This window comes from Alexandromys fortis, unplaced genomic scaffold (genome assembly GCF_014885135.2).
Source record: "Alexandromys fortis isolate MF-2015 unplaced genomic scaffold, M_Fortis_MF-2015_v1.1 scaffold_8_9099976_23576923, whole genome shotgun sequence".
Lineage (NCBI taxonomy): Eukaryota > Metazoa > Chordata > Mammalia > Rodentia > Cricetidae > Alexandromys > Alexandromys fortis.
The window spans coordinates 2,910,525-2,933,715 of NW_026067899.1; the positions used below are offsets into that span (position 1 = coordinate 2,910,525).

Sequence of the window (23,191 nt, forward strand, 5' to 3'; positions counted from 1 at the left end):
GGATCCAAACCTTTAAGGACAAGCTCACAGGGCAGCATTGCTGGTAGCACCCGCTCTCCAAACAAGGTTGATGTCGGGAGCCTTTCTATTATCTCTCTCTCTCTCTCTCTCTCTCTCTCTCTCTCTCTCTCTCTCCTAACCTATTTAATAGAGAAAAATAAAAATTTCATTTCTAATTAAATTTTGAGGCAAATGCTTCTTTATGAAGACATGGGTCATTTGTTTCTTCTCATTTAATGTATTGCCCTTTAGCATTCTTTCTAAAGATGGGGGAGTTGGATTTTCTCCCCTGCAGTTTGAGGAGGTAATAAACAGTAGAAGAGCATGTTGTTGAATGTGACAGGAGCCTGGTCTGCCCTCTGAATATGTAGGAAGGAAAGATGTTAGAAGAGGAGAAATTGCTCAAACAAATCAGCAGGAGAAACTTAGGCTGACGTGAACATAAAACCACTCTTCCATGTTGTCTCAAGTGCTTGGTGAATGTAAGCTTTGATGGTTGAATACTGGGGCTGGGAAGGCTCTCAGCCGGCCATTAAGGGCATTGGCTGCTTTTCTAGAGGACCTGGGTTTGGTTCCCAGCACCCACAAGAAGGCTCACAACCATCTGTAGCTCCAGTTCCAGGGAATCCCGTACCTTCCTCTGGCCTCTGAGGCTACCAGGCACATGTGTGGTACACAGACATACATGCAACCAACACATCCATCTATGTGAGATAACAAAATGAAAATAAAAACAGTTAAATCTTATGCTACAAGGTGTCTGTACCAAATTTCTGTAATGTCTTGCTAATTTCAAAGCTTTAAAAGGCTTTCAATACGCACTACAAAATTAAATTTTGGACAAACACATTGTATTCTTTATGCTTCTACCAACACACCAACAGGATACATCTTTTCTCTTTCTCTCAACTTGGAATAGTGCCATTTTATGCGACACATTATTTCCATGAGGCAAACCTAAACATTTGCCTTGGAATCTTAAAACACCTCCTCTAGGTGGTCCTTCTCTTGCTTTAAGGTCTTGGTATCTCACAAAGAAGGACCTGTAGTAAAATCTGATGATTCAAGAGGGAAGATCTGACTTGTGTGACTTAAAAAATCCTCCTGTTTGTAAGCCACCATGAAGCCGTGCTCTGAGCCCCGTGCTCAGGTGACTAGGTTCCACTTTGGACAAATATTACTAGTTGTTTGCTGTGGAATAATCCTCTTGAACACTGTAAAGGTTTGCCATTTGAATTGGTTTAATAAAATGCTGATTGGCCAGTAGCCAGGCAGAAAGTATAGGCAGGGTGATCAACTAAGGCTGGTGGGAAGGAGAAGGGCAGAGCCAGCCAGACACAGAGGGAGCAGGAGATGAATGTGCCATGCTAACGAAGGTACCGAGCAATGTGACAAAGCATAAATAGAAATAAGGGTTAATTTAAGTGTAAGAGTTAGCTACACTTAACTAGTGTAGTAACAAGCCTGAGCTAGTGGCTGAGCATTTATGATTCATATTCAGCCTCTGAGTTGGTTATTTGGGACCTGGTGGTTGGGACAATATCTCCCCTGTTTACTTCTCTATGGCAGCCTTCAATCACAGGAGGAAACAAATGTAATCAACTCAGATATGTTTCCCAGCTTCCTCTGCAAATGAAGGAAGCAATGACATGTAGACAGAAGCCATGAGTGTGCGTTCTGTCTTGATTCTTTTTTCAATTCTGCTTAGTTATATCTTAGTGAAGGAAAGCTTCAAACTTCAAAACATAGATATCACACCTCCGATGCCACTGAGACCAATGAAACCAGTGGCCTAAGAAGTTAAAAAAAAATTAACATCTAAATTCAGATCAACACTAATGAGAACCAGAGAAAACCAGCTTCCAAGGACAACAGCGACGGTGATTTATATTGTGTAAAACTGGCATCTAAAGTAACCCAGAAGCACTGTTCCATTTTGTAAGGCACTCAAAGTAAAACGAAAAATGATCTTATTTCAATTTTTATGTCCCATTTTTGAGTATAGAATACTAAGAAGTCTCCTCCTCTCTCAAGCATGGAAAAGTTGAATAACTGTAAAGCAATTGTTTTTATTAGAAAGAGTAAAAGTGATAAAGAAACTCAACATTTCTGTCTTTTGCCGAAGAATCCCAAGGTGAGGCTGGTCATAGTGGTGCGCTATTTGCCTGTTTGGAGGTGGGCGTGTATGGACTCCTTTGGTGTCCTAGAAGTGCTTGTGATATGTGGTGGTTTGAACGAAAACGGCCCCATTGGTTTATGGGGACTGGCACTACTGGGGGCGTGGCCTTGTTGAAATAGGTGTGGCTTTGTTGGAGGAAGTGTGTCTCTGAGCTACCTCTCCAGCAGCACATCTGCCTGCATGTGGTCATCCTTCTTACTATGATGACAACGGACTAAAGCTGTGAACCCGTAAGCCGGGCCCAACGAAATGTTTTCCTTTATGAGAGGTGCTGTGGTCATGGTGTCTCTTCACAGCAGTAGAACCCTAATTAAGGCATGATAGAAAGCAGCCTGCAAAGACTTGTGAAATCATCAGGTGATTTCAGGCCTCAGAGTGCAGCAGAGCAGACCGTCACTGGGGTCAGTGCTCAGAAGCATCTGGGTACACAAAGCTTCTCTGTCGTAAGCATTGGCGGCTCCTGTAGGCCAGCAATTGTTTACCGGGGTACCCCTAGGCACACACAGGTGAGTTAGAGAGGACACCTATCCCAATCCTCTTCTACACAAGAGCAAGAACGTGATGCGAATTTTCCTGGGCCTCACAGCATAATAAAAACTGTCCGATGAGGTGGCGACTTCCCTCGAGCCTGAATGAAATAATGCAATTCTGGAGTGAAGAATGAGCTGCCTACGCCGTTGAGGAGTGTCCTGGCCAGAGGGCAATCCAAGCGGAAGATCAGACCGCAGAGTGCGTCTGTGTTAGTCTGAGCCGAACTGTTCAGGGCATGCGCAGATACGACAGTACGGAGCCAACAAGGAATACTCGGTAAACGTATCCTAGGATAGTCTGTCTTTAACAGGTACCTCCAACATTCAGGCCCCAGGGAACGAGTCAGTGTGGAAGCTTTCCTTTGGAGGATGACTCCACCAAGAGCAGAAACAAGCCCAGGGCTCTCTGCTCTTATCTGATTTTCCCACCAAAGTCTGTTATTTAAAGTGGGGGTGCGCCCCATGGGAGAATCCGGCCATTGTGTCCTGGCACACAAACGTCTCCTTTGAAATTAAGAGCGCTCTGCCTTTGGTTCTCAGACCTGTTTGAATTTGTTCTGTAAATAGACTGCTTAGTGAAGACATCTGGCACGGACTTAATGAAAGGGATATCATTAACTCTCACCTTAAAAAGACGAGGCTTTGGGAAACCCGAGTCTTCGAAGGTTTGTTATTAGGTCAGCGGCTGTAGGCGGGCTGCGCTCACTGCTAAGCACCCTCAGACCTTTCCAGATGGTGAGGAAAGAAAACCGGGGGTTGAGTCGGTGGGACCCTGACTCCTCTGCGCATTGTTTGCCTTGGTTATGATGCTGTCACAGCAATAGAAAAGTGACAAAGACACCTGCCAAGGCTATATAGAAATTCTTTGTCACACACACCCCAAACTCCCAGAAAAAAGTATTATACCTAATTTCAGAAAATGAACAGAAGTAAAAAGAAAAACCATTTCTACCATAAAACCATTCTATGTTTGATTTTAAAGCTGAGTTTAGAATGAAATAAAGTAGGCGGCTAAGGTTAACTGGGGAGTCTATGTGTATTACATATGATATCACGTAAGTTAGGATCAAAGCCTCTCTGCCCTCATGGGCACGAGTCCTGGAAGCTGAGGACACAGCACACCTCGCCGTCTTTGGCAGCTGTGCTCCTGATGTCCTGGGCCAACGCCAGGGCTTGGCAGTGACAGAAAGCACATCCCAACCTAACTCTCACAGGGGAGCATGCCAAGACTGGGCAGGAACAATCTGGGCAGAGGTGATGTCATAGGATTTGTAATGAGCTTTTCTACATGGCAGGCACAAGACCAGACTATGGGTGGTTTTGGGGAGTATGGTGGGGTTTGTTTTTTAATGATTTTTTAAATTTTTTTTAAATGCATTGGTGTTTTGCCTGAATGTATGTTTGTGTGAGGATGCTAGATTCCCTGGAACTTGAGTTAACAGACAGTTGTGAGTTGTGATGCGGGTGCTGGGGATTGAACCCAGGCCCTCTGGAGAGTAACCAGCGCTCTTAACACCTGAACCATCTTTCCAGCCCCAATGTGCTGTTTTGAATAAGAATGTCTCCCATAGCCTCATATATTTGAATGCTTAATCACTGGATCTGTTTGAAAGGATTGCAAGGATTAGGAGGTGTAGTCTTGGAGGAGAAAATGTGTCACTGAGGGTGGGCTTTGAGGTTTTCAAAAGCCCTTGCCAGGCTCAGGCAGTCTGTCTCTCTCTCTCTCTCTCTCTCTCTCTCTCTCTCTCTCTCTCTCTCTCTGCCTGAAGATCAGGGTGTAGCTCTCAGCTACTGCTCCAGTACCAAGCTCACTACCATGTTCCCACCATGATGCTAATAGACTAACACTCTGAAACTGTAAGCCAGCCCCAATTAAATTCCGAGATTTTGTTTGCTTGTTTGTTTTGTTTTAAATAAGAGTAGCCTTGGTAGTGGTGCCTCTTCACAGTGACATCATGTGACTAAGGCAGGGACCTGTGGCCTCTGCAGCACTTGCCTGGCAGATGCTCTCTCCAGGGCTTCCATTAACCTCTGTCAACTGGGAACTTCCCTCAGGCCTCCACCACAGTCAGAGCTCACCGTGGACCCTGGGGAGGGAGGGAGGCCTGGCCACATAAGTAGACTCTGTTCCTTCTTCATCCCTCAAAGTTCTCTTCAATGCAGACTCATAAGAAACCCTTGACTCTTACCACGGCCACTGTAAAATTCTTTTAAAGAGCCCAGTTTTGGACAGAGGCCTCAGAGAGGGTTACCAGAGGTGATAGCAGTTGGTGTGTGGAACACTCTGTTGGAATTATATTTACAACACAAAGGCAAACAAACCTCGTCCAGCACAGGAGGCCCTGAGTGATCCAAACGTGACTGTCACTCACCGACAGTCTTCAAGCTGCCTGGTGTCCCTCGTGCCTGACTAAATTAGTGAAGGAATTCAGAGCCATCTAACTGAAAGGAAGAAATCAAACCAAGTTGAGATCAGTTTGATATCAGCGAAGTATCCAAGGGAGCAATTGCTTTTCTAGGTACTTTTAGTGGGTGATTGCTTTTCTAGGATTTCTTTTTATTATATGTCACAAAACTATCAGACAGCAAATCAGAAAAGCAGTCTATTGAAAACAAACAAATAAACATCAGTTTTTTTTTAAAAAAAAATTGAAAATTGGTGACCCAAGATGGATTCTGGCATGTAGAAAATATTAATAATATTTTTAAATAAGTATATGAATAAATCAAGAGAAGAACAAATGTCTGAGAAATACATCTTTACATAGTAAGAACCTGTTTGAGATTTTATATACTCAGGGTTAGGGTTAGAGATTATATACAATCCTATAAAGTATTTCACTGGTTGGATTAATGGCGAAGTGATGGGTGCCTGCCTCCTTCTGAACATATTCATCTATATGAGCAATGTGGGCTGGCTGGAGACAGTTCTTGGATTCCTTAGCTAAAGGCTCTGTCCAAGTCCTCTTTTTAAAGGCTGGAGTGATGGCTGCTCTGGAGTCCCAGATTGAGCACCTGGGGTTTAGTTCCTGCCCCTGACCTACCAGAATCTTTCAGGAGCAATGGCGTCAGTCCCCCAAGTCAGAAGTCAAAGGACACAGAATCGGGGATCATCATGGGCCATGATGGACACAGGGGATTCTGACAGAGGGGACAACACAAATAAAGCCACACGAGAAAGAATATACTGGGCACGTCCACAGAGTAGAGAATAGTTTAGGGATTCTTAAAATCCTTAAAGGAGAAAGAGACACCAGTAAAAATCAGAGCCCGAAAGTGAGACCAGCACAAGAGCACAGGAAGCCTTCAGTGACGTCAGAATTGGCTCTGGGCCGCGGGGGTGGGGCTGGGGGTGGGGACTGGGGAACACTGGAGAGTGGAGGAAGCAAATGGCACAGGCAGAGTTATGTTTCAGAAATGCTGCTCAGACTCCCGTGCATTAGAGGAGTCGAAGGAGGGGGAGGAGCCAGGGAAACCACTTAGGGTAGAAGCCGTTTTTATGAGTATAAGGGCAGATAATAGTGATGGCAACTGACTCAGGATACAGCTGTTTCCACTGAAGGAAGGGACAGCTGTGGGAAATACCTAAGAGCCATTTCTAAATGCCAGATTTACAACTCCCTAATGAGTCTGGCTTTGGGAGTATATGTCTAGTTTCTAATAATTTCTAAGACTAGAAAGGTAATGGCAATTCCAACGTCTTTTCTACGCCTTTGGTTAGAAATACACTATGTGTTTCTTTCTGAACGATTCCATCACGACCCAAAGCCTTCCAACAAGAACCGATCTCTCCTCTAGCCACCCATACTTGAGTATTTCTGTAGAAATGGAAGGTCACCACAGCCCCTGAGCACCCCTTCCTGTGAGCCAAGCTCTGTGCAGCACCCTACACTAGCACTGGCTCATGGGTCTCCATATGGCCCTCCGGCGTATAACTGCTGCCCTTCTCGGTTTATAAACATGGATATTGCAGTAGAACTGTCCTGCATGCTGGTTAATTTCCATCACTGGTGACTTTGGGTTAAAAGATGCAGGGGGCATTCCTAAAGCGCATGTCGGGGGTACGGCTTTGAGGGGGTTTCCAAGGAGGTTTAACCGAAGAGGAAAGAGCCACCCTGAAAGTGTGCAGCATCATTGCATGGGATGTGGTCTGAGGCTGAATAAAATGGGAGGAAAGGGAGGGACCCATTACTGTGGATTCTGCATGAGCATTGGCCTCAGACTCCGCCTTCATGCCCCCCCACCATGGACTGTTTTACCTTAAACTGTAAGCCAGAATAAACACTTTGTTCCTCAAGTTGCTCTCTGTGGGGAGTTTTGTTCATTTTGCTTTTTTTTTTTTTTCTTTTCTTGACCCAGGGTTTCACCATGTAGCCCTGGCTGGCCTGGAACTTTCTATGTAGACCAGGTTGGCATCAAACTTACAGAGATCTGTCTGCTCTCCCTTCCAAGTATGGAATGAAAAGCATATACCATCACATTCGGTTTTTTTTTTTTTATCAAAATGTGCAACTCATTTTATCAAAATGATGAGAAAAGTTACTGATATATCACATAGCCTGGTTACCATTACCCAGAGAGCAGATATGTGAACCCAGACAGGCCTGACTTTAGACCTGTGTTTCTAACTATTAAACCCATGCTGACTTTTATTTTTATGGAATTACATGTATTTTATTTGTTTTTAAGGCATGGGGTAAGTGTGTGTGTGTGTGCGCTTGGCATCTTGTATATATGTGGACTATGTGTGTGTGTGCGCTTGGCATCTTGTATGTATGTGGACTATGTATGTGTGTGCCCAGTGTTCGTGAAGGTCAGAAAATGTCCTCAGATTCTTTGAAGCTGGAGTTATAGATGGTTGTGGGTAGGAGTCAAACCTGGGTCCTCCAGAAGAGCAATCAGTGTTCTTAACTGCTGAGCCGTCTCCAGCCGCAAGATTTCTCTCCTTGATCTAAGGATATATCTGTTCATAAATATATCCTACAATCATGGTCTGTACTTTATCTTCCAGAAGCACTGGTGATAGCTGCCCACGAGTCTGAAACTGATGTCTACCATAATCCATAGCAAGGAATTTTGTAAAGGGGCCAGAATTCATTGGCACCGAAGACAAACTGTGAGGCGTCTGTCTTTTGCTAGGTAAATGGGCTTGTTACCCAGAATGCAGAGGTATTCTCCAAGTCCATATTTGTTGCAAAACCAGAGATTTTGCCCTTGAATGATCGACGCTGCTGCAATATAGATATTTCTTTCTTTTAACAAAAGAAGCTTAGGAATAATTTCAGGGCTTTACAAGGGAAGTATGGCCCTTGATATTCATTTAAGCACATGAGTGGGAAGCAAACTGCTACCGCTTATGTATGTATGAATGTATATACTTTGGCTGTTTGAAGCAGAGTCTTGATGTAGCCCAGGCTGGCCTCAGACTTGCTATATATCCTGATTTTGCTCTGCTTCTAAGCGGGATTGTGCTACCACACCAATCTTAAACTGCAACTTTTTGTTTTTGAGAGTTTCTTTGTGTTGCCCTTATGGTCCTAGAACTCCCTTTGTAGACCCGGAGGGCTTCAGACTCACAGAGATCTATCTGCCTCTGCCTCCAGAGTGCTGGGATTAAAGTTAAGCGCCACCACTGTCCGGGATAAATGGCTACTTTTTAATATGACTATTGTTCCCAGCCTTTATGGCTTCCTGCTAGCATTACATCATCTTACCATCTATTAGGTCCCGACTTCTAGACAGGCCTTCATGAACAACTCACTGGAACATATACCAGCATGCAAATGGTCAAACTGCACGCATTCCAAATGTCTTCCTTACCAGGTTTGGCCGGGCCTTCGCAGGTGTTTGGTCTTTGGTGAGCTGGGGCCGTGTGACGTGTCCAGGAAGATGACACATCGGTTCCAGCAACTGAGAGCTAGCGAAAGAAGGAGTGAGAGAAGGGCCATTTTCATCCTCTAGTGAAGTAGCTGTAAGGACATGCTTTCCATTAAAGTAAGGGACACTGGCCCTGACTGTATTGATGGCATTTGCATGCTCTCTGTGTCTTGTATAGAACTGAGTGCCGGTCCTCGCCTGGGACAGTTAGAAGCCAAGGCGCGGTACCTTTGACTTCAGCCACCTATTTCCTCCTCTGCACTAACACCCCCCTCAACTACTTAGTGCAGGGCAGAAAACCAGCCACGTGCCAATTCTCCTCTTTACTTCATTTCTACCCTTAAGAGAGAAACAAGAAGACGTATAGGAAGGTATTAATCTGCCTGCCATTTCTAAGCACATCATCCAGAGGATTTTTTTTTTCTTTCAATCTTACATATGCTCGGCAGAGTTACTGGCAAAAACTGTACATTTTCTTCATTTCACCCTTTCAACATCAAATAGGAGGCAGCAAAAATTGGATCAGACTTCAAAGCCTGCTGTGGGCTCCAAGTCACAGAGAGACGCCTCCATTTCACGTGCTGAATTCAAGCAGGGTATCAAAGTGCTACCAGAGAACCTCAGGTCCTCTCTCAGAGAGAGACTCCACCATCTGCAGCGGGGAGGACTCAAATCACCTCAGGGAGTAGCCTGCGTTTATTCTCAGCCGCCAATTTCCAGGCTTTTGATTCTCCCTTCACTGTGCCTCCCTGTCTCTCCACTGAAACAAGGTTCTTTAGCTAGGCTTTTGTCTCAAAAACTTCAAAATATCACTACAAGTTTCATGTTTGGATGGCTGGGCCAGACAGTCACAGACAGGCTCCATGCCTGCGGACTCTGGCCAGACTGAAGGAGTGTTACCTCAGCATCGGGACGTCCAGCTGCCTTAAATGCATGTTCCCAGGCAACATCACAGCCTGATGGGGAACTCCCGGCTTGTGGATGCCTAGAAGGTCAACAAAAATCAGAATCTGTAAAAGGCTTGAAAATTACAACAACAAAAAAAAAAACTAATAGAATTACTATTGAGAACAAAAACATTGTTTTCCTCCAAAAACCAGATATGCAAACTTATCCCTTCAGCTTCTGTCGCGTCTTGTGCCAGTCCTGGATCAAAAGGACACTGTCCATGCAAAAACTGCCTCCTACCGGCCTTGCCTCTCTGTATTCCCACAGATCCACAGGCTACCTACAGCCCTAAGACCTGGAAACTGCCCCTCTGAAGCTGTGTGCGTTAGGGAGCAATGCCAGGTTTGCCCAGGTTTCCCATGTCAGGTTTGTCAGGTTGATGTGAGGCTGTGTTTTCTGCTTAGGGAATTCGCCACACTCTGTAGCAAGAAGCACACATGGGTTCCATAGTTGGATGGGTTTGGGAATGACGGGTGGGGCGTGGTGGAAGAGTCTCCTTGCTACAGGGATGCCCCTCCCACAGTCAGTCCACACTGGACCTCTGCAGCAGAGGCAGGGCTGACCACAGGGTCTGAAGTTACGAGACCAAGAACTTATTAACATCTAGTGAACTGCTAAATTTCCATAGGAAAAAAAAACTTTGGCACAGTTGAGCGCAGAACAAGGTTGAGTTAGCATCTTTCAGTTGACCTGGAGGCACATGCCTGTGATAGCCTTCAGGAGGCAGAGGCGGGAGGAATACTGCAGATTGGAAGTCAGCCAGGGGTGTACATAGACCCTGCCTCAGATAGAAGCCAGCAAGAGAAAAGCACTGGCCTCGGAGGGTAAATCTGTGTTCTGACCTTGCCTGAGTATCCCTGATATATCTCTCTCTCTCTCTCTCTCTCTCTCTCTCTCTCTCTCTCTCTCTCTCTCTCTCTCTCTCTCTCTCTCACACACACACACACACATACACACACACACACAAATATGTAATCCTGGGTAAGTTTCAAGTATTCTGGGTTCTAGCTTTCTTCAGTTATAAAGCGAGGGAACTGGGAGAAACTGCTCTTAAGGTTACCTCCAGTGCTACATTTTAAATCTTATTAATTAATTAAACTGATTAATTCATTTCAACCCTTGTGGACCATTCATGAATACATCTCAGTGGTGGTTATTAATAGTACACCCATCAACAAACCCCCCAGGGCCCGGGGAAGGGACTGTCAGTTTTTAGCATCGCACGCCTCCCACGTGGAAGGTAAGGGATCAGAACGGCTGCTTTGCTCATTCTTCATCAGCGCCCATCTCAGTGCCTGGAGCATTAAGTATTTGGTAAATGTTAGTACATGTTGGGAAATATTATTTTAAGGTGTGTTTCTTTTGTTTATGCAGCATTTGTTTAACTCTGTGAAACTGTGCTACTGTGCCAATCTAAAACACCTGATGGTTCTAATAAAGAGCTGAATGGCCAATGGCGAGGCAGGAGTAGGATAGGTGGGGCTGGCAGGCAGAGAATAAATAGAAGGAGAAATGAGAACGAGAGGGCACTAGGGCAGCCACCCAGCCACAGAGTAGGAGTGAAAGTAAGATACACAGAAGTAAGAAAAGGAAAAAGCCCAGAGGCAAAAGTTAGTTGGGACAATTTAAGTTAATAAAAGCTGCCAAGAAACAAGCCAAGCTAAGGCCTGACATTTAAAACTAAGAATAAGCCTCTGTATATGTGATTTATTTGGTTGCTGGGTGGTGCCCCCCACCAAGCCAAAAGAGTGAAAAATCAAACTACAAGTATAAGTTGGGTAAATTCCAAAATGTATGGCCACATAGGCCAGGAAAAATATCCTTAACAGTAAATTTAAATTGACTAACTATTTATATTGCACTTCTGGTGTTTAAAATGTTCTTAAATATCCAATGAGATCTTGACAGCCATCGGAGACAAGCACTTTTATACCTACAGTGATGAAGAAATGTGGTTCAGAAAGGTAAGGTCCTGGGAAGATTTGACTGTTAGGCAACTAACAAAACAGTATTCATTTTTAAAATGTAATATTGGTTTGTTTCTTTTGCATGTTTACACATGTAGTATTTGTGCATATGTGCATGCATGATCGCATGTGTGTAGATAGGCACATGTGCGCATGTGTGCATGGAGGCCAGCGGTTCACAATGGGTATTTTTCTTGTCCATTCTTTATTTACTGAGGCAGGATCTCCCACTGAACCTAGAGCAGGCTAATTTGATGAGTCTAGCCAGTCAGTTTGCTCCATGGGTCNCGTGAGTTCTAGACTGAAATCCACCCTCACATTTAACAGGAAGTCCTTTATCCACTTAGTCCTCTCCCCAGTCCTGAGACACAGCCTTTCGAATCAGCACCCCCCAAAAAAGTTTTTAAAAAGTAAGTCTTCAATTTCTGTTAAGATTTACAAATCTTACACATGTCCGGGGCAGCTGGGCCTCTCAGAAACATTGCTAGTCTCTCCTGCAGATGCCTCTGGACTCAATGCAGTTGGTGCATTTAACTGTGTGCTCTAGGGAGGATGGACAACCCCAGCCACCACAGAGAACCCTTCTTCTAGGAATCCACCTTAGAAAAAAAAAAAAAAAGCAAGCAAACAAACAAACAAAAGCAAAGAGGCTGGCACCTAATTCTCTCATGTGACGGGTGAGGGGCAGTACCAAGGCTGGCTCGCCACATGCTCCCCTCAGAGTGCCTGCATCTTTCTTCCGCAGTGAAGATCACGAAGCCAGCTGGCTCTGTCACGCTGTACTGGTAGCACAGTGGGAAGTCACTCTGGGCTAGGGTCTGGGCCTCAGCTTCACAGGCTCTGAAATTCCATTTGTCAGTTCAGTGAGGAATGATGGACAGGGGGTTCGGAGTTATACTATAGCCAAACTCATGGAGTCGCACATTTGAAAAGCAGGATGAAGGGCGGGGTGTAAGTTTTGCAAGGGGCAGGAAGTTGGACCAAATGTGTCCCTTTGCTAGTGGGTCCATACATTCTGGAGACTAAAGTGCTGTAGAATTAGAAAGTGACATCAGAGGAAGAGGCTCATCATCGGGCTTGTCTGACAGCTGGTCTCTTCCTGCATCAGGGTAGACTGTTACTGTCTTCTCTTAGATGAGAGTTGAGACACAGCGGGTGCCTATTGAATCTCTTTTTCCTTTTTTGGGGGTGGAGAATTCCAGACAGGGTTTCACTGTTTAGCTCTGAATGTCCTGGAACTTGCTTTGTAGACCAGGCTGACCTCAAACTCACAGAGATCCATCTGCCTCTGCCTCCTGAGTGCCGGGATTAAACGCACGTGCCACTGCCTCCCAGCTGAGTCTCTCTTTCCTAAGCCTCTTTTAAACTGCCTTCTCCGTGTACTTGTTTTAATTAATTTTGATTACATTTCGAAAGTTATGTCTCGTCTTGTATCAATTATAACTTCTTGGCACCTAAACGAATTGAGATCAGTATTAGCACTGCGGCTTGAAAGCATATGCTAACTTCAAAGCAGAGCAGGTTGCAGCCATATCGTCCCTGGTGACTCTAAACATAGGAGCGTTTCTGTCAAGCTTGTTCTTTAGGTGGCAGCTCTGGGAGAAAGGTTGCTCAACATAACTAGCAGCCTGTCCCTGTCCCTTTGAGGACATGGGACCAAAGGAACTCAGTTTCCTGTCCCTGAGGAGCCGATGTCAAGCAACCCGGCAGGCAAGGTGCTCCAGGCAGGTTGTGTGAACAGAGTAGGCCTCCATGACCCTAGAAGGGAGGCAGGTTTTAGATACGTGCACCCCTAGCTGTCTTTATAGACCGATTACCATGAGAAAGAAGAGATTGGAAGTGGTTCCAGTATGTTCAAACCACAGGGGGTGAGGGTGGGACGGGACAGGACGGACACGACACCTTTCTTTGTTTGATATGGGATTCCTCTCTGTGTTGAAGCCCATGTGCTGACTTGAGACTGGCAATTTTCATTTTAACTAGATCTAGGTAGTTCTAGCTACCTCTCAAGGCTTCTTAGGGTGTGTGTGCATCTGTGTGTTATATGTGCAGGTGTGTGTGTGTGTGTGTGTGTGTGTGTGTGTGTGGACACAGACCATGAATAAAGTCCTGTGAGAATTCTGAGGGCGTGTGAGAAAGCTTTATGAAAATTAGACAAGAGTCTTGTGATCTCAGTTTCCTCAAAACCCAGACTTGCCCTGGAATGTGTTTGCGTGCTCTTCCGAAGTGTAGCGGACAGGAGCGAGTTCACTTCAGCTGTTGCTATTCATATTTGCCTCTGTGCAGAAACATGTTTTTGCCACGTGTGACTTGTCCTTGGGATTGGGCACTTTACCCAGGTAACTCATCTCAGAGTTTATTGTGTCTGAATGTGGGTGGCACCATCCCATGGGTCCTGGACTGAATAAACAGAGGGAGGAAAAAAAGAGCATCCTCTCTGCCTGCTTCCTGATTCCTTGAGATGTAAGCAGTGGCATCCTATTCTGCAACTGTGTCTCTGGTGGGATGGGCTGCATCTTCCAACTGAGAGTCAGAATAAAGCCTTCCTCCCTTAAGGGCCTCTCCTCAGGTGATTGGTCACAGCGATGAGCAAAGTCGCTGGCCGCAGAGTCCCTTGCCTGGTGACCCATCAGCCTTCCTCCTGGAGAGTTCACAGCTCTGGCATTATTTCTTAGCTGAGGGACACCTGAATCTCCATAATCACTAATCTGTGAATATATACCAACATCTTCTTTTCTGACCAAAATAAATAGCCAACAGACCTGACAGCAAAATATTTTCCATTCTCCCTTTTTTTTCTGATTAAAGACTATTTTCTGTGATGAAAAGTGATACCTATTCCCTTTGCACTGTCTCTTATATAGGTACCAAAAGGGAAAGATAATACAGGTGGGGATAACCTTCTTACCTAGAAAAAAAATTAGTGTCTTTTCAGATCAGCATTTTAGCCTTCCTTTTATAATTCTGAGCATATTTTATATATTGTAACTACATAATACCCACATATGCAAAGATACAAGCATACCATCATATTTATGGTTGCACAATGTTCGAGTGAGTGACTGGCATAAGAAAATTGAATAATCATGTTTTAAATATTAAAATTGCATCCACCCTCTCTTACACCATCACATTTGTGGCTGTACATTGTTGCATTGAGTGATTACCACAAGTGAATTAAATAATCATATATTTTTAAATATAGACATTGTGTCCATTTCTCACATTATGAATAAGGGATCACTTAATACTCAGAGGATGTGGTTCTAAGTTCTAATCGGATTATTTCCCTGGGATAAATATTTGATGTGAAGTTGTTGGGCCTAAGGATAAGAATGTCCTTTTCCTCCTCTAAGGATTTAAACCACAACATCAGTTTCTCCCCTAAAAAGCAACAAAACTTAACGTCTAGCCACAAATGTACGAAAGGTACTATTTTCTGTATCCCCAACACTAGATGTTATCCATCTTTTTAATCGTCACAGCTTTTGTCAGAAACCGGTACCTTGACATTTTTCTGCCTGACATTTGTCAAGAGGAAAATATTGTCATGAGCTTTACTGTATGACACAGTGGGACTACAAAGGGCATAAGAGAAGAGGAAGGAACTTAACAGTATGTATTCAGAAAAAGGAACCCAGGAGAACTGCATCTAACAGCTTGGCTTGTTTTTATTTTTCTCATTTGTTCTGAATAACTCAGGATTTTAATAAAAACATTGAAACACACATCTCCTATCTCTCACCAGTCAGTGTTAGCGCCGAAGGAGTTGGATACAAAAATCTTACTTAAGTAGGTGGACAAGTGATTGCTCTAAACTAGACGTGTTTTTCTGTTTTAGAATGCGGCTCAAGGACTAATCCACGTGAAAGACTCCAAGAGCTAATGAACGTTTCCTATTGTACTGCTTTAAGTCAGAGCCAGTTAGGTTTGTGGACTTAGGCTCATTTCCCGAATCCTACTAGGCTTTTATAGATGATCATAGCTGTTCACCCTATTGCTTTTCTCCAGCGGTGAGCCTGCAGTGTTAATTTACTAGCTCTTAGAGTCTCGCTTCTTTTCTTTCCTCCCCTCTCCTGCATGACTCTTTCGCAGGCGGCTGTCACTGTAAAAGCCTGAGGTGGAAACAAGAGGCTTTTCCTCCTCCTGATGAGAAAGGTACCTTATTGGACAAGTGACACTCCACTGACAGACACTTAGAGAGCCGTCGTGGGCTTTTTATCAGCACCCAACCTCTGGCTGGAAAAAGGAATGGCTGGGAACAGTGACAAGCATGTCTGTGATCTAAAGGCAGGCAGCACGGGCTGTCTGAGGGCCACAGTCTGGGTAGGAGGGCTGAACAAGGCTTCATAAGGCACTGTGGTGGGGGGAGTGTGGGGGTGGAGTCACCAGAGACCAGGGCAGCAGCAGAAGCAAACTTCTTGTTGCCTGGGGAGTGCAGAGGGCTTGATGGGATCGCCTCATTCATCCACAAACCACAGCTGATGGGTTAGGTCCCTGAACACCCCCATTTCACAGATCAGAGAGAGGAAGCTGGGCCACCTGCCTGAGTAAGCAGTACAGCTCAGAACCAGATGTAACCCGGGTCTGGCTGCCACAGAGCCTGTACTCTCTGTCCCCAGCACTGTTTGGTACAGGACACATCAGTTAATCGAACCATTATATCGGGGATCCTAATGACTGGCACCTGGTGCAATCAACATTAAGCTTTGGAAAATATTTAAGAACGGATTAAGAGATGCTCTGCTCTATCATGAGGTCCCCTTTAAGCCCTGTCTGACCTTTAAACCTACCTTGTATATATGGGGAATGCACACCACGCCATGCTGAGGATCTGACTTGGTAGCAAGCCTTCTCTAGATTTTATAAGAGCAATACGTATGACCCGTGCAATGCAAGCCTTCTCATAGCTCTCTGGACACCATCCATCCATCCGTCCGTCCATCTGTCCATCCATCCGCCCATCCGTCTGTCTATCCATCCATTCACCCACCCACCCACCCGTCTGACTGTCCGTCTGTCCATCCATCATCCATCCGTCTGTCTGTCCGCCTGTCTGTGTCCATCCATCCGTCCATCCATCATCCCACAAACACCTTTCAATTAGTCTTCCACCGTTCTAGGCCCTGAGGATAAAGCCATGAACAAGGGGCCTGAAATTCCTCTGCTGGGAACCCAATTCCCAACAGAGGTGGGCGGCAGTTGAAACAAATAAAAACTACAGAATGCTAAATAAAAGTCAGAGCCCAAGGAGAAAATAAAAGCAGACGAAGGGGCCGGAAAGTATTGGAGGAGAGGCTGTGAGTAGCTTAAGTGGCTACAGAAAGTGACAGATGAGTCAAGACCTTGGTAAACGAACAGGAATGGGGAGCTTTGAATGTGTTTTCCAAGACGGCTAAAGGGTGGGAAATGCTGTTTTATGGCAGCCAGGACCAGAGGAGTGTGCGAGGACTTGGTCAGGGCGCGGGGCCACACTTCGGGATGCCTCCGTATGCTACGCACATGGTTCAGAATTAGCTCCTAACTACTCGGGCTCCAGCTGCCAGATAAAACACAGATTAGATCTCCAGTCAAATGTGAATTTCGTGTAAGTGATGACTAATTCTTTAAGCATTTTCAGATACTTCTAGTAACACGCTTATATGGAAGAGGGATTTGTCTCTTTCACAAACGTCAACTGGAAGGGGGCAGCCCGTGCTTCCATTTGCCCAAGTGAGATCAACGCCTCCTTTTCTTCATCAATACACTGTAAATTAAAACCTTTGCTCGGCTGGGAGAAAATAATCACATCTGTGCTTTTTATGGAAAAAAAAGAAAAGACTACTGATTCTAACAAGAATTAAGTAAGAAGATGTGCAGATCCAGAAGTCAGAAACAAAGCAGAGTCTTTCAATGAAGTTTTATATTTCCCGCTTAAGATGGACCCTTTACTTTTGAGCGAGAAATCCCCGGATGCAGACATGCAAAAGGGAGGCGATGACAAGGCCTCTAAGCAGCTTCTTTTGTGTCACCTCTGCTTCCTGTCTACCTCTGTCTACCACCTGAGTAGGTTCATCTTCCAAAGGAGTTCACTATGTCGTCCAGCTGGGTCTTGAACTCACGGGCCCAGGAAACAGTCCTGCCTCCACCTCTTGAGTAGCTGGGACTACAGCAACTTGAGGAGTGGGCCTTGGCGTCGCTTATAGGTGACCTATGTCGAGTCGTAGAGATAGCCCTTTAAAAACTGAACTAGCACCAAGCTTGGTGGCACATGCCTTTCCTTCCAGCACCCTGGAGGCATAGACAAGCAGATCTCTGTGAGTTCGAAGCTTGCCTGGTCTACATAGTTTCAGGCTAGTCAGGGCTACCTAGAGAGATTCTGTCTTTAAACAAACAAAGAAGCAAAGACACTAGACACTGAAACTTAGATATTCTACTACAGTTTGGCAAGAGCGATGGAGATCATATGCATTCAAAGAGAATGAGGCTGGTGAGTTTGAGGGATGAAGGGGAACTGACTTGGGTTTTAATTGCAACTTCTTGCTTTGGCTACGTTTCAAACTTCTACAAGAGAGGCAGGAAGAGCAGGCCATGGCCAAGCACCTCTTTGCTTTGTCACCGACAGACAGGAGCACTGATAGACACAAACACATGAACTTTTTCTGGACCTTTGGAGAAACTCCACACGCCTTTATCTCTTACCTACTGGTCTGTTTCTCTAAAGGAGGGTGCGCTCTTACTAGAATGTGGTGACTGACACCAGAGAATTGATATTATTATCGAGATGCTGTGACCCACTCCATAGTGTTCTGAATTTGCCAAATATCCCAGTGACAACTTTTGTGGCAGAGGAAACCCTGGCATCACCTCCAGTTACGTCTCCTTCCATCTGAGAGGGCCCTCAGCCCCCTCTCTGCTCTGTTGTGGAGCCTACTGGCCAGTTACCTTCCAACAGACTCCCCTGTCGGGGTCTGTCTGCCGTTTCATCGGTATTAAATCCAGGTCATGCTCGTTTGGCAGGAAATGCACAGACAAGGCGCTCTTCTCTGGAAGCCCGCGCGGTCTGGTGGCTCCATCACTGTGATGCTGTCATTTGGTCAAAGTGGCTTCGGCAAGGTTCTTCTGTGTTCTTTAACTGCTTTCTTATGGGATTTACTCTGACAGTGGGACAATAGCTTGCTATTCCCTAGTCTTTCGCCTGGTGTTTTTAGCACCCATTCATGATTCTTGCCTAGAGCAATGATGGCTTTGGTGCTTGGAAATGTCCATTTTTCAGTCATCAAATTTACGTTTATTATTTCACATTTTAATTACAATGTGAGCTTCCTTACACCTTCCCTATCTTCTTTTCCTCCTATTAATGTAGACTCCTGAATTCTTTTTACTCCGTGGGCTTATATCCTTTTTTCAGCATTCTTTACTTTGATACTCAAACTGTCCTGAATTTAGCTCTGGTTTAATATTAAAGGTTTTGGAGTAACCAACTCTGAAGTATAATAATAACAAGGCTTCTATAAAGGAAGAATTGCGCTGCCAAGATAACACTGGCTGTTACTAGGCATGGGGGACTTCATGTGTCAGATGAGGCACCACATGCTTGGTGTGTGATATCTCATTGATCTTTCATGACCTGGTGAGGGAGCAGTTGTGTCAATTGCTCTTAACCATGGGGAAACTGAGGCCCTGAGAAAATGAGTGGGTTCAGGAAGGTTTTATCATCCATCAGAAGGTTGTGGGGTTGCCTCTGGGACTTCAGTCTGTAGCAACCCCTTAAATGTGTGTGAAAACCCCAGGAAAGGACAAGACTTAGCAAGCAGGAGTACACTGTCCAGCGGGCTGCTCGCCCACTGAGCAATCTGACCTTTCTACTCACTTGCAAACATGGCGGTGTTTGGAAGATGTCTCCAAGTCCATATCCTACCCCGCTTCGTGGGAGTCAGCTCACCCTGGCCAGAACTCAGTGAGGGAAGCATGGAGAAGGGAATGACCCTTGTCACTTCAGAAATCACAGATCTAGAGAGGCATGGCTTGGCCATGTTCCTCTTGGAAGCATGCTCGGCCCCTCTAGATGCACAAAAGCCACGTCTGGGCTTTCTCGGACCTGACAGACTAGCAGAACGGGAATCTGCAGATGCACAGCAGCTCTCCAGATCCCAGGTGAAGACCAGACTGCAGCTCCCTGGGGGCTCCCTGTGTGCTGGCCCACTAGATCTTCCTGCAATACCATCTCCACCATCGCCACACTTAACACAAATCACAGATTCTGCAAGTATGGGCTTAGGAGAAGGAGGCTGCTTCACGGCGGTGAAAAATAATGTCAACAGCTTCCCTGCCTAGAAGCGAAAGCACAGTTGGCACGGACAGGAGCAGCTCTGCCCTCCCAGGAGGAACAAACTAAAAATAAAGGGCACCAAGGTGCTTCCTGCCAGTCTGCAAATCCAAGAGACAAAGACGATACCTCAACCTGGCACTGGGTACTGCAGGCCAGCTCGGCTCCCTCCACCGGAGAGCAGCCATGTGGTTCGCCGAGTCAACAGCTGCCAGGCAGAAGCCCTCAGATTAACCCATAGGTGGTGTTGAACCACTTCCCATTAAGATATTTGCAAAGCAAACAAAAATGATAGCCCCACTCTGAGCCTGGGAGCCGGCCAAGAGGCTGGCTGTGCTTGTTGACACAAAGGGCCCTCTGGGGAGGGGCAGGCAGGAAGGCTACTCCTGCCCACATCCAGACTGTGTTGATCTTGGCCACTAGAATGGTCCTATCAGGGGCTGTTTATTATCTAACTTCCCGATCGCAACCTCACACAATCTCTGTTTCTCCAAAGTTCTCCATCACACTCTTCCCCAAGAGAACAAACGTAGGCCGCTCTTGGATCTCCTGTCAGAGCAGTGCCTGAGATGCGTGCAGAGAGGCTGCAACAGCATTGCCCTTAACAGTGCATGGCCAACACTTGCTTAGGACAATGCAGATGGAAAATATCTTGATAGATCTGTGTTCTCACAGGTAAGAGCCAGGGGCTGCGAGTCACAAAACCAATTTGGGGCTAAATACTAAGAGGTTTTTTTTTTTTTGTTCCTTCTCACTAAGCAGGGAAAATGAAATAAAATTAGGAAACATGCAAAGTTCATGTGTTTTTCAGCCTGGAAGACGATGACCTAGGCATTTTTAAATATTTGTGGTAGGATGGATACCCACACACGAAGTTGATTTTTATATGAAGGGAAAAATATTTCTTGTAACACCTCTTCCTTGAGTATCTTTTCTTAAATCCTTCAAAATGGACCTGGCATGTGTTTTTGGCAGAGAGTCACCCCCAGACTGCATATGGTGAGGGTCTCACGGCAGACAACAGATCGAAGCACTGAACCACCAGACTTGTGCACACTCCCGGGTCACTGAGGGAGGAGCAAGGGTTGAGAAGCAGCCAGAACCAACTACATGTTGTCATTATTTGAAATTGCTTTTTAAAGTAGGAAGGAGACTTTAGAGATGCTGGCGTTAGTTAGGGGAGGAGAGAGAGAGAAAGAAAGAGAGAAGTGGGGGAAGGCTGAGGAAATAGATTTTTTTTTGAAAAGTAGGGTTCTTTTCAGACTGAAAATCATTTGTATACAAAAAGAGCACTATCTTTCTCTTACTGTGCAAACCTAAAAAACTTTTTGTTGTTGCTGTTTTAGAATCTGGCTCCGTCATTCAGTTTTAGATGCTGTTTATCCAAACAGAAGTTGGATGTGGCTTTATAGACATGCAAGTTTTCTCAGGAGACAGTGACTCCAACCTTGTGACCAACTTTGCTGATGGGAAGCAGAAACATGACTGATAAAAACTCAGGGACAGATATTGGGGTTCTGCCCAAAGTTGGTAATCTTGCCTCCAGGAGACCTCAGAAAGAGACTGTATCTGTGAGCTGTCTCCTCCCATCTTATATTCCTCTCTAGCGCTGGGATTAAAGGCATGCATCGCCCTGTTTCTATGGCAAACTAGTGTGGCTACTGGGATTTAAGGTGTGTGTTACCACTGCCTGGTCTGCAACTCTGGCCAGTGGGACTGTTTTACTCTCTGATCTGCAGGCAAGCTTTAGCTATTAAAATACCATTGAAATGCCACTACAGGAAGTGCATTAACCTAACCACAAATCTTCTGCCCACGTCCACCAGTAGCCTCTGGGAAGGCCTGATGAGGCAGGATTGTGACTGCAGTATATACAAAGAGGGTCGGAACACTGGAAACTGGTTCTTTGCACACAGGCCATCATGTTGGAGGCACTGAGCACAAAGCCCTGACTCTCATGGCGGGGGAGGGGTGGGGATCAGCTCAGAAAGGCCCAGGGTCCTGTCTAACAGGCACCCCGATTTCCTCCCTGCAGAAGTTCCTATGCACTAATCTCTAGCGACTGACTTTAGCTTGAGAAATGAATCTTAGACAGCCGCCCGCTCACAACTGAACTTCTGGAGGGAAAAACACAACTAACAACGAACTAAGGACCTTTCTAAATGTGGGTTTGTTTTTGAGTTTGGAGGGGAGGGCTCAGAAAAACTTATTTCCTTAGTACTGACGGCTTTTGAAGAAAGTCAGCACGTTTTGTGTGAAAGGTTAACCTGCATGCTGAAGTTAAACCTTAGAGAGCTAGGAACCCCGAAAACATTGTCCCTCATAAACTATTTCTTGTCTGTTACGGCCTAAGAGTCCATGTCCTAGGTTCTGTGAGTGATGCAGAAATGGGCGCCAGTTTCAGCTCTAGTGTTGAGTGTCTCTCGCGGGATAAAGAGATCACAACTAATATTTTGCTTACCTATGGCAGGCCGGGTAGTCCTGTGCATGTCTATTACCACACCGGCCATACGGGAAAGGTGAAATTATTAGAAGCATACTTTTCTAAGGTCATGGAGCTAGCTGGACACAGACCTGGACAGAGACACTTTAGCTCCAGAGCTGGTAGCCTGAATTGTCTCCTCTACCAGGCGGAGGCCGCAGGACGCAGAGGGCAACATTCCAGTGCAGACGCTGGCATAGCTAAGCAAGGATGAGCAGACCAGCAGGCAGGGAGCCACCGAAGACAGCATCGACTCTATACCAACACATCACCACCAGATACTCCAAGTTCTAAAAAACTATCTGAAATCTGGGTTGATGCATGAAATATTTCTATTTTTGTACGTTAGAAAACTAACCAAAAACAGAAAAGTATTGTACGGGGGAAAATGTCTGGCCACCATATCATAGTCAAGGGCTTGGTTGTATCTTTTGGTCAACAGAGTGGTACCCCTTTGGCTGTCACTGTTGTGAGGTCTCCCAAGTGCAGGGCCCCCATGTCTTTGCCTATAATACTTCTATTTGCTTCACTACACTCCCGCTCAGTCTTAGGATTTTTCCCACTGGACCCTTCACTGTCCCCCAGAGTAGTGTCCACACACCTGGGGCTGCACCACAGCCTGGTCCTTCTGCATGGAGCAGTCTTCTGCTTGCGTCTGCTCTAGGCCCTGGAGGAGGTGCCACTGGATTGAGATTTTGAAATTCGGCGAAATACCAACAGGTAAAGAAAAGCCAGACAGGGTAATCCTATCCAGAAGAATCGGTAGGAAGAGATGCACAGATTTGGGAAAGTAAAAGACATGTTGAAAACCTCCCAAATATTTGCAAAGGGCCTCTGGCCCTTGGAATCTGGTACTATAAAGAGATTGCTGACATTCTCGACATACACAAATCTTCCAAA

The 23,191-nt window shown here is 45.5% G+C and overlaps 1 protein-coding gene across 1 annotated transcript in view; it reads right to left on the reverse strand.

Annotated features, from left to right (window-relative positions):
* Myo3b (myosin IIIB) overlaps positions 1 to 23,191 on the reverse strand; it is a 270,528-nt gene that overhangs the window by 50,872 nt on the left and 196,465 nt on the right. Inside the window, exons 29-30 of the mRNA XM_050123618.1 lie at positions 9,487 to 9,571; positions 8,530 to 8,626 (exon numbers count right to left, since the gene is read on the reverse strand). Coding sequence (XP_049979575.1) covers positions 8,530 to 8,626; positions 9,487 to 9,571 — 182 coding nt within the window. The remainder of the gene's footprint in view (positions 1 to 8,529; positions 8,627 to 9,486; positions 9,572 to 23,191) is intronic.